Raw genomic sequence first — 16,262 nt, 5'->3', positions numbered from 1 at the left:
CTCCTCCATTCTGTCTTCCAGTGCTGGTGAGGGATGCCTTCATGCAGTGGCTCTGATATAACCAGTAGCTCCACTGCCCAATTATATAGACGTCCCTCAACTTCCTCCTTATCCCCCAGATGGAGGTTGGTGGACTGCAGAACAAGGGTAACTTCAGACTGCAGTCCATTGGGTTTATGTTTAGATGAGCCTGGGGTTACAGCTACTGTACTACATCCTCTACTCCATATTTCAGCTCTCAGCATCAGAGGCTCGACTGGCGGCGGTGGAGGAGTGTGACTGCCAGAGATCATGCCGAGTCAATGGAACAGTCAGGCAGGATGGGGCAACATGGAAGAGTGGTTGCGAGATCTGTTCCTGTGTGGTGAGTCAAATACTCTCATGTTTAGTCAGTTTTTTCTCAGTTCTCTCAATTTCTGCTTCTCATTCCCCTGTTTCATTATTACCTTGTAAATTGGGTAAACTACCTTCTTATTGTATTATGACACAGGAGAATTGTTGTTGAAGTCCATATAATGAACTCTGTGACAGTGATTACATAGTGACTACTGGTATATGATTTATGTTTTATGCAGTGATTTATTTATTTTTTTTTTTACTGGTATATTATTGAAAAACAGTGATCATTTGGCCATATTATTAGCAGCAATGTAGAAATATTTGACCAAGAATGAGATCAAGGACTGTGGTTTGTGACATCATATAATGAATTATCATTTTGCAAGGACAGTACGGTACTTGTACTCGTATATGTTATGTCTGTGGGTCCCTTTTTTTTTTTTTTTTTTTTTTTTTTTTTTTTTTTTTTTTCCAGCATCATTGTTGTCAATGGGAAGTGTTTTTAAGTGTTTTGTGTTTTTTATCTTTTTTCTGTTTCTCAGTTATACGAGCTTGCTTAGACAGTAGCAGTAGGATATTAAGTGATTTTTATAGAGTGTATGTCGTATGGTGAATAAAGAGTAAAGTGAGTCACTGTAGTCCATTTTGTTGGCAAGTATGTATGTCAACATACCATAATGAGGATTTCTGAATGTTAGTGTACCATACTTTCCTATAATGGCAGCATAGTTTTCCACAGCAGATTATGATATTTTGTATAGAGCAAAACACTGCAAGATTACTTTCTTTTGCCATATACAATGGTACTGCCGTGTTCCATCTCCTTTGATTCCATACTAATTACCATCACTGTACTGCACAAGGTACTGTAGGTCTTCCTTCCCAGATGTACCATAGCTTACTACCGTATGTAATCTCACTGTATCAAAACAATTTCATTCTGGCTGCCCTGTTCTATCTGCATATTGTCATGCTATATTTTCCACTGTCTTTTCCCAAGGCTTCTTGCTGGAATCTGCCCTTGCCTCAGACATATACAAAGCTACCAGTAACCAAGGCTAACAAGATGGTTTGGAGAACCCTTGGCAGCTGCTAAGGCAAGGCAGCTCATGGCAGCAAGTGACATGATAGCAGAGTACAGTATGTCACAGTTGAGACTCAAGAGTGAAAGGCATTACCATTGAAAAGTTCATGTGGGGATAGTGCTACCTCTGAATGATATGAACTGCACTGCAGGTGTTGCATTTAGTTGTGGTACTCTGTGTAAAGTTAAAACTTAAGGGAGCAAATTTACAGGTCTGATATCCCAGTGGCACTTGTTATGAACAACCAGAGAGAAAGAGTGAGAGAGAGAGGATCTTATTAAATTATTCATGAATATTGTACTGTATACTGTAATATGAATGCACCACACAGTGTATTCCAGTATAAACTTTTTTGTTTTTATTGGCGAGTACAGCACTTTATATTGACACTGTATACTTCATGTAGCCTATAGCCTATTCTGTGAGAGTATTTTCCTGTACTATACTGTCCTCAAAAGTTTGGCCTCTGCCACATTCTCTGGTTAGTATTCTGTTAACAGAGCTCAGAGTGAAGCAATGGCAAGGCAACCTTGGTGAAAATGATATTAGAGAATCTTGCTTGATGTAACTATCATCATTTATCTATCTATCTATCTATTGCCAGACTCCATAATCCCATACGGGGTGGCCACATGACTCTGAGTTATTTGTTTTACAGGGAGGGGCACTAACCCTCCACCAACCCACTTGACACATAGGGAGCACGTATGGTTTGGTTATATGGTTACCACCCAGTGTTGTAAATGGTTTCTTGGCTTACAGGTAACCATTTGGCTTGTCACTCAATGTAAAGCCACCTGTAACAGAAAGAAATGCAATAAGTACTGTAGTGACAGAAAAGATGTGAGAAATAGGAAGAGAGGAGGGCAGGCACAGGAAAAGAATGATAAAGGCTAAGGAAGAAGTAGGCAGCACTACATCAAGTGAGTGGATGATCATCGCCACCACCTACCACCCATTTATCCTTGTATTATATAATCTTCATATATCTCATAGATTACCAGTATATAATGGTACTGGAAGGTATTTTGATTATACCAACTGTAAAATAAAAACTAGAGCGATATTTCTCCTTTGTATTGAACTACAGTAGAACCCCGGAATTCGTACACAGTTCATTCCTGGAGGCTGTACGAGTTGCGAAATGTTCGAAAACTGAATAATTTTTTTCCATAAGAAACAATGTATTTTGCATTAATCCGTACATAAAACCTTTAAAACAAAGAAATATACACTCTAGATGATATAAATAAAAATTTTACTGCATCTTATCTGTACTGAGGAGAGCTGATGGCTTAAGTGGATGGATGTGGAGAGGAAGGGGAGGGTGTTAGTTTTTGGAAGGGGAGTCATCTTCTATGAAAACTGCCTATATTATTGGCAGCGTAATTGATTATGTGCAGAGTTAATGAACAGTCCTGTGCAGTAGTAGATATACCACTATTCCAGGTTGGCAGAGTTGTGCTTCCATTTTACTTTGCTACACTGAGAATAGAGTTCTGATGTTTTTTGTACAGTAGAAGCAGTTCGGTTTATTGTTGTTTGAAAGACTCAACATTTTAAAAACTACTAGTATAGTGTTTTCTACATGTATTAGTTCTGCTTATAAGGATTAGAGTAAATATCTGTAAGTAGAGGAGCAGTTGCCTAAATAATAGAATATGAATATTGACTAATAAAACTGGGATATAGTATGTCATCACTGTCACATACCTTGGAGAATGGAAAACCCTAGTTAATATTGGCAACATCAACTGCCCTTGCAAAGAGGATATGTGAGAATGTAAGGTAGATATATGCTTGCCAAGAAGTAATAAATTATTTTTCACTTCTGTAATTTATTGTATTATGGCATAAGGTACAGCATAGCCGTTGAATTTAAATTCTCATAGCTTTCGTTTTCTATTTCTTTGCTAATTTTCATTGTGTTGATCTTCCTGATTGTTCTTATATGTCCTCATTGTTCTTTCTGTCCCACAGTAACATCATCAGGCTGCTACAACACCAGCGTTGCTTTGATCCCCTTTTGTTTTCTTTTAATAATTGCCTTTTAGCATTGCCTGAGTGTTACTGACAGTATCCCTCATGCCTCATTGCTTTTAACTGCCCTCAGTCCCTCTGCTTGTATAACCTGCTTTTTATTGATTTACAGTGTGCTAAGTGGCTTTGAAGACTTCATATTACCTCCTCCTAAGGGACTTATCTGCACATTACACCTTATGCTCCTTTATACAGGGCGACCTGTAATTTGCGCTCCACTAAAAACTCACGTGGAAACATGTTATGTGTTGTGGGGATGACTCAGATGACTCAGTTGGCAGTGGAAGTAGGAAATGTTAATAAATGATGCAGGGCAGATAATGATAACACTAAGTCATCCCCAAAATGCATGAGATATTGCTCAGCACAGTGGAAGTGGAGTACTCATATTATATGTGAGCCACTATATACTGTATTATTGATGCAAACTATGTTGATATTTAAATTATATAAATAACATATAGGAGGAAATGCTAAGGAAATGGTACAATGAAGCTTCTTGTGCTACCTAAAATACAGCCTCATATGTTCATGTAATACATGTATAGACTTTTTTTTTTTTTTTATGGCTCACGGTTCCCAGCCTGGCCCTTCCCTCACTGAACCACAACTCAGAACACTTCGCAGACAGACTCTTACATTATTTCAAATGCATTTTTAATGAAGGCCAGCTAAATTGCCCGTTACTGTATTCCAGATAACTGACATTGTGGTCAGCAGTACCAAAATAATTGTGCTTGGAAATCAATCAGATTTCATCTGGCATTTTGTGCTCTGTTATAACAAATTTGAGGTTGTGCTTTGTGTGATGCATTCTTTGCATAATACAATAAAATACCAGTAGCCTGCCGTATTTTTTTTTTTTTTTTTTTTTTTTTTTTTTTTTTTTTTTTTTTTTAAGTATTTGGTGCTTAGCCAAAAAATTGCTGTATAAGACATACTGTAACTTTAGTTCTGTATTGCTCTTGTGCTCACACAGTTGTATAAATATTTATTTTGTTTTTTTCATAGCTGTTCTGTGCTTTGTTTTTCTCAACATTCTATATAAAATACATTTAAATCCAGATACTTTTGTTCATACCTCAGTTTTTAACCTGCTGATCCAGGGATGTTTTTTAAATTTTATTTGTGCTGTCTTCTGACAGTTTTGTTCAGCTTAGGAGAGATGTTTCAAACTGGAGAGGTTAGATATGACCTAAATAAACCCCTTCAGGATGAGAGGCCTTTCCTGAGTTTAATAAAATAATCTAATTCAGCAAGAAAAAACTAAAAAAGACATCACCTGGATTGGAGAGGTTAAAAGACTGATATTACTCTCTTCACTTTCGTACAGTTTTGACCTTTTAACAACATTTCATGATACTTTACAGTTTTCAAACTAAGCATTCTAAAATGGCCCCCTTCCCTTCCCTTTGCCACTAACCCGCACAGCATGGCGAGGTAACATGTCGACCAATCCCATGCCCAGCCAGCACTTGCAAGAATCCAGTCTACACTGAGGGAGAATGTTGTCCTATCTGCCTAAGTAAGTTATTATGCAACTGGTTCTCATTGAAAGTTGTTCCATTACTAAGTTGATGTGAAGCAATGCAGTACTTTTCCTCCAGTATTATTCATTATAGTTAATTCCAAGAGAGAAATATGAATTTCTTTTACGAGGAGTAGTGAACAGCATACCAGTAATGAGATCAATTTTTTTACTTTTTCCTGTAGAACAATGTTCACTAAAGGGCGTCGTTTATGACCATGGAGAGACTGTGTCACCACGGCAATGTGTTGACTGTGAGTGTCGTGACGGCAAGATGCAATGTCGACGTGTGGACCCCAAGGTGACATGTCCCCCCTTACCCTGCCCTGAGGAAGAGCAGTTCTCAGTACCTGGCCAGTGCTGCAAGTTCTGTCCTGGAGTAGATTACTGTGCCCAGGGCCATGACTGCCATGCTAATGCTACCTGCATCAACCTCCAAACAACATATGCCTGCCACTGCAACACTGGCTTCACTGGGTCAAATGGACATGTCTGTGAGGGTAAGCATTATGGCAGTGACTGGTTCATCCACGCATCCATTTGGGGTGTTATCAGTATGTGCGAGGGTGCTGCACAGAATGACAACGTAATGCCATTATTTACTACTGTCATTTTGAAAGACAGTGCTGTATGCTTTCATGAGTCAGTCTTGCATACTTAGTGACTGTTCTGTATGTCCCCATGCATTTGATGGCTTCTCTGTGCACCCAACAGTGGGGTAACTTCTGGTATTAAGTCCTTTATTCATGGGCATAAGTGTCATTCCAAGTCAGCCTGGCCACCGTTCAACCATTCACACTGAGTCACCATCAGAAAACAGGTAGGCAGGTGTTAGTACTGGTTGCTTTTTATTGGCATCATCTCACTGGAGAAAAAAAAAAATGTGATAAATTGAAATGTGTCCTCACACATTCAGATGCTTCTAATATGATAGCCCCAAATAGTGAAATGACTCAGATATTCTCTCAGGAGACAGTTATTCCATACCTGTATTAATTAAGCCCATATCCTACCAGGTTGTGTGATACACTGTATATAAGCATAAACTGTACTGTATATTCAGTGTTATATACACCTTGATGCGTATTTGTCCACCAGATATTGATGAGTGTCGTGAGGTTGGTGCCCACCATGGCCATTACTGCCAGGCTCACACCCGCTGTGTCAACACAGTGGGTTCGTATGTGTGTGAGTGTCTGGAAGGGTACGTACGAGTGGATCAGCTCACCTGTGCGGAGCGTGATGAGTGTAGTGAGGGTTCCCACCAGTGCCACCCCCATGCCTCCTGTAGTAACACCCGGGGTGGTTATCACTGCACCTGTAACCTTGGATACACAGGCAATGGCCTAACTTGTAGTCGTGAGTACTGTATTTAGTGTTCTGTAGTGATTTGCATTGTGGTTTGCCTTCCTAGGTTAGGTGACAAGTATGAATTTCTCTTAACCTTAGGACTATCATTTTTATTCACTATATGTTTTAATCCCGCCATATAAACTGATTGTCTCCTTTCCTGATGAATGTTTATTACAGTTATAGTACCTTATGCTATTATTTTCAGTCACTTCCAGTTTAGCAGATAATTGTACAGTACAGTATAATCATAGTGGTATGCAGACAAATGGCGACAGGGAAGAGATGATAAACTGTTTTCTGCAGTCTTGATGGAGCGATATGGTGGAACTATTGTTACTTAATATTACAGTGTACGTGATACTGTAATTAACTAACGTTATTGCCATTTGATTCATATTGCCATAATCAATCAATATGTTATCATGTTCATTGAATGTACAATAAGAAAATACTGTAATACTAAATCATTTACTGTACTCCAACCGGCCTTCATTCCAGCTGTGTGCAATACAACATGTGAGAATGGAGGCGTGTGTGTTGCTCCAGGTGTATGCAAGTGTCGTCGAGGATTTAGAGGGTCTGCATGTGAACTGGATGTAGATGAATGTGCATTAGGCATCCACCACTGTCATGCCAACTCCCGTTGTGTCAATCTTCCCGGCTGGTACACATGCCACTGCCTGCCTGGCTACTCCTCCCTGCTGGCTGATAACAGTCAAGGCCTGCTTTGTCAAGGTCAGTAGTTGGCAGGATTTTTACATTCTTCAGTTGTACAGAAGTGAAGTACCACTGTCTGACTTATTTGTTCCCTTCCTGGATAGATCACATTTTCAGGGTATTGTCAGTAGTTGACAAGATTTTTATGTTCTCCAGTAATACAGAAGTGAAGTACCTGTATCGTTATCTGACTTATTTAAAAAAATAACAATAATAAAAACTTGTTCCCTTCCTGTGTAGGTCACGTTATGAAGACAGAGGCATAATTTCACACACTGTTGCAGTTTATATAGGTTGAGTAAAATCTCGGGTGACTACTCTTTCCTCTCTTCCTTCCTTCTTTCCAGCCTTCATTTCCAGCCTTCCTCTTCTGTCATTCTTTCTTTCTTTCTTTCCTCTTCCTTCTGTGTGTGGGTGACTGCACGAGTAACAAGCCAAATGGTTTCTTGTACACCAGGAAACCATTTACAATGGTGGGTGGTAACCATATAACCAAACTATGGTGCCTGGTGGTTTAGTGGGTAATTAAGGTGCACCAGCTGGATTGAGCCTGTGTAGGTGTATATTCAAGGGGTGGTTGGGTTTTTTTGCACATGTAATGCCACTGGGGGATGAGTGAGGCTGGTCACTGTCATCTTAAATATCAGGACCAACTTGCTTCACCCCAGGTTCCTACATTCCTCATGGGGCTACACAGGATTAATCCAGTGATGGATGGATGAAGTAAAATTCTTTTTTGTTGGCACTGTGTTCTGCATCTTTGCTGTTTTTAATACTATATAATAATATCACCGTCATCTTAAATGTCAGGACCAACTCCCTATCCCCAGGCTCCTACGCTCCTCATGGGGCAACGTAGGATTGGATGATGGATGGATGGATAATAACATTAGCCTGGAAGATGCTTTACCTTAAGTACTTGATATTGATTTATGGAGGTGACTACACAGTTTGCTAATTCCCCCGCCAGATGTTGATGAGTGCAGTGCTGGGACAGCCACATGCCATGAGTCTGCCACCTGTGTCAACACCGAGGGATCCTTCATGTGCACCTGTGACAATGATACTACTTGTTCGCATGGTCAGTTCTGCCCTAAACACCATAATTAACTCCACAACTAAATTTGTAGGAAGTTATGTTTTAACATCTCTAAGACTGCTCATCTTTCTCAGTTTATACAGTGGTTTATAGATATACACAAATATCATCATCATCATCATCATCATCATCATCATCATCATCATCATCACCATCATCATCATCATGCTCATAATCATCCAAACATCCCAAGGTAGGGTGGCATAAAATTATAGCCATTATAATTCCCCCACCACAATAGGAGTCATGATTTTACCTCTTTTTGTCTTCTATTGCTCACCTATTGCTAAATTCCAGTGATAAAAAATTTTGTACACAGTTATACTTGTGTGGAGTACCTGTATTTACTGTACTATTAGAACAGCTTTTTTTTTTTTTTATTCCTGTGCAGTAATGTATAAGTTTAAATCTTCAGTCACATAATATGGAGATCATACGATAACTCCTATTTCCTGGTGGTAGGCTGTGTTTTAAATGGGGTAGAACGGGCACATGGTGAGACATGGACGCCACCTGGGTCTGAGTGCTCCCAGTGTGTTTGTTCGGAGGGCACTGTCACCTGCGACCGCTTTGTGTGTGACTGCTCAGCCTCCGATGTCAATTTGGCCTGCTGCCCTCACTGCGACCCACGTGCCTCATGTTCCCACCAGACACAACCTCACATCACATTCCAGAGTGGCCAGCGATGGATATACCAGTGTCAGACCTGTGAATGCTTGGTGGGTATCTGTATGCCTTGAGCAGTCTGTTGTGCCTGAGAATGCCTTGTGAGTATCTGTTTTCAATCTATTGCACTTGTGAGTATCTGTTTCAATCTGTTGCTCTTGTGAATACTTTGTGAGTAGGGTGTCTTGTCTGTCTTTGTCAGCCTGTTGCCAGGTACAACCAGGAGACATTTCACATTTACTCCTTCAGTTTGGTTATGTATTTTATTCCAATAACATACAGTAGTTTTATGTAATGTATAACATGTTAGTGATGTACTGTACATTTGTGTTTATGTACAGTATGGTGAGATAGACTGCTGGCCACTGGAGTGCCCACCAGTGCACTGCTCATATCCAGAGCGCGCACCAGGTGACTGTTGCCCTCGCTGCCCAGATGACCCCTGCACAGCCCCTGACCCAGCCAACATCACATCCCCTGTTACCACCACCCCAGCCACTACCACATCTGCCACAGGCAACAACACCCCGGGGGACAGTGGCACCCCTCAAGGCTGCCACTATCTTGGTGCCACTTACCCCCCAGGTGCTGAGTGGGCAGCACTCAATGATGACTGCGTCACATGCAGGTGTCAGGTAAGTGGCACTGGATGTTTGGAGGGCAGTAGTACACAAACACCTCACCTACGAATAATTGTATATATATATATACTGTATATATACAGTATATATATATCATTGTTTTTGTCATTGTTGTGGCCTGAGGCTCCTCTGGAAGTGAATCTGGTGAACTGCAGGCAGAAGTTGCTTCTCTCCAGTTGTCCACCATTCTCCAGTCAGGGAACAGGGAGGGAGCTGAGGGACATTTGTATAACCGAGCAGCTCCAGCATGTGGTCATATTGGTGCTACTGAATGGAAGTATCTCTCTCTAGTACTGTGAATACTTTAAATATGTTGGATGATGATTTTGGTTTACTGTAATTGATTACTGGTAATATACTTTTGTTGTTGTTTTGTTATTTTTTCATGGAGTTAGTGGAGAAGGAATATTACCTTCATATTCCTGTCAGGTCATAGGAGAGTAAAAGGGATAACAATGTAAGATAGTAAGCTCCTCTTTGTGAGTTGGATTGGTATGTGGTGACCCTTTGTGTTGGAGGTAAGGAATATTACCATCATTTTCCTATCATGTCATAGGAGAAAAAGGGATAACAGTAGAGGATAGGAAACTCCTCATTGTGAGTTGAATTGGTATGTGGTGAGCCTTTGTGTTGGAGGCATCCTCTTACCTCTTGCAACATCAGACGTGGTAAACTGTTTCTGGAGCATCCTTTTTACCTCTGGTTCATGTCCCCAAAGCAATGAAAATGAGCTTTGCTCTTTATTTCTCAGCATCATGTGAAAATGAAAGATAAGCCAGGATGCTATTTGATGATATTTTTTAATGCCATCAGTATAGGACAGTATCAGCACAGACACATAATTTTTCACAGATCCTGTAGAATGTATCACACTAGTGTGTTGCTGTACGGCACCAACCAGTAGAGGTGTTACTGGTACTAGTAAAGTATCTGATGTTACCTGCATCATCATTGTAACTAACATACTGTGGTAGTGTGTTTTCATAGTTTACTTTTATTTACTTGAAATTCTTTCATGAATCATATTCTCCTTTTTAAATTTATTTGAGTTTCAGCCACTTTTAATAAGCTGTATATATAGTGTTGGTGATAGGGCTGTATCGTTATTAAATTATATTTCAGAAAGAGATACAGACAAATTTTCATGTTTTGTGTTTAGCTTTTTCTGCCTTAGTTATTCATGCTGTAAACCTGGATACAAATGCTGCTCTCAGATTTTGTTTGATTTATCCCTTCTGATGTACAAACCTATTTTGTTGGTCATGATGTTGGCCTGTCTAATAATTGTTAATTATTTGATTTATGTCATATTCTTGGATGGAAACAGTTGTTCATAGTCCCTGTTTTAGTTTTAGCTGTGCATGTCTGTGAACTCATGCTATGCAGTTTATATACAGTATGTGTAGCTTAACAGAGGAGAAAGTCGTTATATTCACATTGCAGGGAAGTTCTGTAGAATAGAATAAGTAGCAGGAGGTCAGCGGCTGAAGCTGATGCTGAGATTATTTATGTTTGCATCACCTAGTTTTAGAGAAAATCCCATTGAACTAATGCATCCTTTACTGTCATTTCTTTTAGCAGGAAAGGAAGAAGATACGAAAATTTAAAAGAAATTTATGTAATTTACTGTCCCTTTAGCTGCAATTCACACCCATATAATACCATTCCAATGGCTCCCTAAACTAATGGCTGTATGCTATTACAGATGCCGTACTGCTGGGAGGGTGGAGGGCAGGGTGGCGCGATCCGTGTTCACCGGTAATCAAGTTGTGGCCTCTTGTTGCACGCGCGTTGCTTGTTGCGGGGCGGGCTAGTGGCCTTGGCGTCGGGTAGTCGTCTTCACTCCCTGTTTCTCACACAATCAATGTTTTTGGGTCTTGCACGACACATCCCTCTGTTTCTCTGTCTGTCTCTCTCCTTCCCTTTGTTGCTCCATTTCTTGATTAGGATGTGCACGACTCACTTTCTCTCACACGTATTAACTTGGACTCATGTGAGTGTGATGATAAAGATACAAGCAATAATCAGTATTCCCCCAGCAAACAAAGCCATATGCTAGTTATGTCTGGTACCTTCCACTGTCTTCCCCTTCATCTTATTGTGGACCTACTCATACTCTCACCCTCTTCTGGCATTTATTTCACCTTAGAGTAAATGTACTTTCACTGATCCTGGTTTCTGTTTGCGAGAGGGGGATACCAGTCATTGCATTTGTATATACAGTCTCTGTTAATGATAGTCATCTGTCTTCCTCTCCCCTTTTGTGTTCCGCAAGCTTGGTTCTGCCAGCAATTCACAGTGGAATGGAAGAGTTGTTGTGGCTGGGGTAACATGTAAGAGGAGGATTAGTGAAGAGGAGTGGAGTGGAGCAGATTTTTTGAGAGGGTATACAGCATTTGGTTGGGATGATGATTACCTCAGCCAAGACAAGGGATAGGAGTTAGACTTTGGATGACAATACCAATATGATTTTCCTAACAATCTACTTCATACTCCCTGCATCTAGTACCCTGGTAAACCATCCTAATGTAGCATTATTAGCCAAATTTCAACTCATACCCTTCATCCTGAGTGGGGGAAGGTTGAGTATATGCAGTATCATACTATGCTTACTGTTCCTCGTTTTACACTGCATACTCCCTCGGCCCTACGTTTGTTCATAACTCTGCCTCTGCACACCTCTTCATTCTCCACACCCACATACTGTACCTCTCTTTCCCTTAACTGTTACCCCTAGCCCAACCCCCTCCCACCCCATTGTGACTTGCTGACAAGGAATAGCTGGCTGGATAGAGGGTGGAAGAGGATGATGGATGATTGTTATTGATCATGACTGTAGCCTATAGTATTTTCATGGAAAAAGTACCATATTTTCAAGGGATCATGAACACAATCATTTTACTTTAGATTCCTATGTACTTAATATAAGTAGAATACTTTGACAAGTAGACAACAGTGTTTTCATGTATGCAGTAACAGATACGTCTGGGCATGGTGAATGCTTTGTTGCACTGAAGACAATTAGTAAGGTTTTACTCAGAATATTAAGATGGTCTTTTTATTAGCTGCAGACTGTTTTAAAAAGCATGTGTTTGTAATATCACTAAATAATTTTTCATACTCTGGACTGTAAATCTGAAATTGCACTGTCAGTGACAAATTTGCCTAATCTGGCAAACAGTTAAAATAATGGTTCAAGAAGAAAAGTGGCTGGTGCTGTGAAAGTATTAATTATTCAATGAAAATTTCTTGGCATTTCAAGATGGCTTCATGAATAATACTTTGAGCTCACATAAACCATATGGATATAAGACATGAATATGATGTCATTATAAAAAGTCAGAGGTGAGAACAGTGGAATTGGATATGCAAAATTCTAGATGAGGACTGTGTAGTTACTGGTAGTAGATGGATGGCTACCACTGACCTCAGAAAGTACATACTGGTAGTAGACGGATGGCTACCACAGACCTCAGAAAGTACCTGTGCTGTATAAGAGTGAAACATGGCTACAAACTTGGTAATTAGCTACACAATCAACACTCTTAGGCAGGAAAAAACTTAGCCACAAAGTCCAAGCTGAGACTTGCACATTACTACAAATCCCACTACCCATCATGGAGTTCTTTTTTCCCAGCAGCTTGCAGCAAATGCTGGAAAGTAATTTGCTGTTTCTGGCACTTGGTTTAGTTTCCAGTCCATAGAAAACGTCATCTATACCATGGCCAACCTCAGTATGGGGATTCCTTCAGAGGAAGCATTACATAATTTTTATGTATGTGGAAATATATTAAGTACAGTATGTGGATACTGTAAGAAGCCAGTAACAAACAATTCAATACTACCCCCTCTGAGGTGTAGGGGTATGGGTTAGGCAGCCATAGAAAAAAACATGAGGTTTGTACAACAGACTTTCTTATAGAGCTAACCTAACCAGGTAAAATATTTCTCAAAGCACAGCATTGTGAATTCAGCACAAATACAAAAAAAAGCAGTGTGCATCTGTGTTCTGTCACGTAGTGTTACTCTTACTTTACACTGTGATGGATGTTAGCCAGTTCAGTGCAAGTTTTTCGTAAATACCTTTGATGTTCTTTATGATATTGCATTTAAAATCGTTGAGTACTTTTGCTGTGCTATAGAAAGCTGCATCTAGAAATCAGTCAGTCATTCATTGTCTCTAATACTGTACTGTACTGGCTACCATACCCAGTTTCCATCTCCTACCTATGTTTTCACAGGTACTGCTGGACTTAACTCCTAAGCAGACAGTCCTTTTCTTGGAGGCATCCTGTAATGTTTCCTTACTGTACAGTTTTTCTCCTAATGTCTTTTCAGATTTCTCGTGTCAGTAGGTAGAAACCTGAAAGACTAGCAAGGGATATCCTGCATTACAGTATTTCTACATCAGAAAACAATTTAACTCTCTCTCTCTCTTTCTCTCTCCCTTGGTCCAAGTTGATGTATGCTGGTTGTCCCTGAGTGTGTACTGTATAGGTTGATGACTGCTCCTCTTTCTCACAGTTTTGAAGTTGTGGATGCTGCAGCATATACAGGGTGGTCCATAAATTGCACTCTTCTGTCTTGTGTGTAATGGGGATGGCTCCGTCTGCTTTTATGAGAAGCAGAAACAGCTTCATGAAATTACCAGTCACTAATGCAATCAGTGGATATAAAAAAATAGGCACTGTAAAACATGAAAAGGGCTGTGAAAGTGATGCAGGGTGGATGCCAGTAACTGACTGAGACATCCCCACAGCACACAAGAACTGGGATGTGTAATATATGAACCATGCTGTATATTGCCATTGCTAAATTCAAGGGATTTGTCAAAATCAGAGAAAGAAATGTAGTGCTGCATTGTCCTCAGCTTTCTTGGTCTGGTCTTTACACTGCATGATTTTGCCTTTGCATTGCCTGCCAGCTCATCATCAAAAAAAAAAATTACAAGTGAATTCTGTAATGGAGTATATCATGAAAAAAAAAAAAGGACACTGTACAGTATCGTGTGCTATTTGTAATAATCATGTATTATTATGAGGGTCACACTATCATGTATAATAGAAATCCATGGATGAAATATACTCACATTTTGGAAATATACGGAATATATATATATATATATATATATATATATATATATATATATATATATATATATATATATATATATATATATATATATATATATATATATATATATATATATATATATAAACTTATTTATTTATTGGGCAGATGCAACAGTTCTGGCCCAACTTATCCCCTGTTCAGGTTGTACACTACTACTGTTAATAATAGAAATAGTAATAATAATAATGATTGATTTACTTTTCTCAAAAGTGGCAGTTCCCTCTAAAGAATTAATAAGCGCTCAAAACCGTGAAATAACAATATGATTATCAGTTCATAAGTGGTACCATGTCAAAACAGTGGCACCTACTGAATCAATAGAAAAAGAACTTTTCCAAATGTTGGTATAATTTTTCCATTTCATCAAGTCATGGCACTGTAATAGCTAGACACACATTAGAAATATTGGTTTCTTTCCCTGCAGAGTGGACAAGTGTGTTGTCATTACCGCAGCGGCTGTGTGGGTGTTGATGACGGGTCTGGGGCCACACCTGTATTCCCTGGTGCTGTGTGGGGCCGGACGGCTGCCACTGCTGCTGGTGTGGCTGGTGGTGCCATTCCTGCGCTGGTTCTCAGCACTCTGGCGCCACCTGCTAAAACTTCCCCAGACATGGTCATGGGCCTGGCTACCCAAGAGAGGACTGGTCAGCAGCCCCACAGCACCTACCTCTACTGGCCCCGCCCCTCCCACACCCCGTCGCCCCCCAGACTTGCCCCATATCCTCCTGCCCCCCTGGTGGAGGCCTCCAAGAACCCTCTGGGTAGTACTCCTTTGCCCCGTGATGTGCCTGAGACATTTACCCCACTGGGGTCAACTAGTGATAGTATTGCAAAGACTATTATATTGTCTAATACAAGGTTTCACAAACCTGTTTATCGAAATCCGATCTCATGGATACCATCTCGTAAAGCACAATTTTTCAGGGAGCGCCAAGAGAGGCAGAGAAAATATAAGCCATAAGTTAAAATGGGAATTAAAAGAGAGTTTCCTCCAGCAAAGCCATATATGCAGATCAGCTACCTGAGACTGGCCTCCCCCCGCCACACCACGTCGACTCTACAGTGCCAGGCGGCAACGCTTCCCTGCGCCTCCTGCTGCTTTTATGCTGGCTAGAAGACCAGAATGTTATAGTAATGGTTTTACTTACCACTTAAGTAGTTCATCCGAGAGTGGCTTGTAGCAGTGTAGGAAAATAATATTCATAATCCTTTACAAGTAAAATGGCAAGCTGGTGAAGAACCCCCATATTCCAAAAAGCTGATCTCCACAACACACTTTGTGCAGCAACTGACAAGTTGCAATTTCCCATTCCCTTCATTACTGCTAATGCAGCAGCAGCAGCAGCAACTGCAGCTATAGCCAGTAGTAGACTCAGCGTGAGGTCTGCTGTCCTAGTTCTGCCTCAGCTGAAGCCTCACCTGCCTCTGCCTGTAAAGCATTAGTCTTCCTTAAGTGGTGGTGAGTGTAGCAAGCGTGGTGGTCGGGGAGACAAATGCCCGATGCAGTGTTCTTGGACCTGGTGTGGGATTCTCAAACTTATTTATGATCAGTATTTCCTATCGTAGCTTAGATTTGTTTTTATAGGAAGAACTGGACCTGTGGCAAGATTCTGCATTCTTCTTTCTGTGTTCTTCCTGCATAAAATAGATAAAACCTACGA

At 40.3% G+C, this 16,262-nt stretch overlaps 1 protein-coding gene across 1 annotated transcript in view; it reads left to right on the top strand.

Annotated features, from left to right (window-relative positions):
* The window catches only part of LOC145417597 (protein kinase C-binding protein NELL1-like), a 144,525-nt gene extending 128,899 nt beyond the window's left edge, over positions 1-15,626 (top strand). Inside the window, exons 6-15 of the mRNA XM_080286302.1 lie at positions 236-364; positions 4,896-4,989; positions 5,178-5,492; positions 6,091-6,351; positions 6,844-7,080; positions 8,033-8,143; positions 8,624-8,880; positions 9,169-9,462; positions 11,174-11,226; positions 15,026-15,626. Of these exons, the coding sequence (XP_080142428.1) occupies positions 236-364; positions 4,896-4,989; positions 5,178-5,492; positions 6,091-6,351; positions 6,844-7,080; positions 8,033-8,143; positions 8,624-8,880; positions 9,169-9,462; positions 11,174-11,226; positions 15,026-15,626 (2,352 nt within the window). The remainder of the gene's footprint in view (positions 1-235; positions 365-4,895; positions 4,990-5,177; positions 5,493-6,090; positions 6,352-6,843; positions 7,081-8,032; positions 8,144-8,623; positions 8,881-9,168; positions 9,463-11,173; positions 11,227-15,025) is intronic.
* The last annotated feature ends 636 nt before the right edge of the window (positions 15,627-16,262 follow it).

This window comes from Coenobita brevimanus, chromosome 110 (genome assembly GCF_032717465.1).
Source record: "Coenobita brevimanus isolate Jiangsu-jjx chromosome 110, ASM3271746v2, whole genome shotgun sequence".
NCBI classification, from domain to species: Eukaryota; Metazoa; Arthropoda; class Malacostraca; order Decapoda; family Coenobitidae; genus Coenobita; species Coenobita brevimanus.
This window is presented reverse-complemented; position numbering and strand designations above follow the sequence as displayed.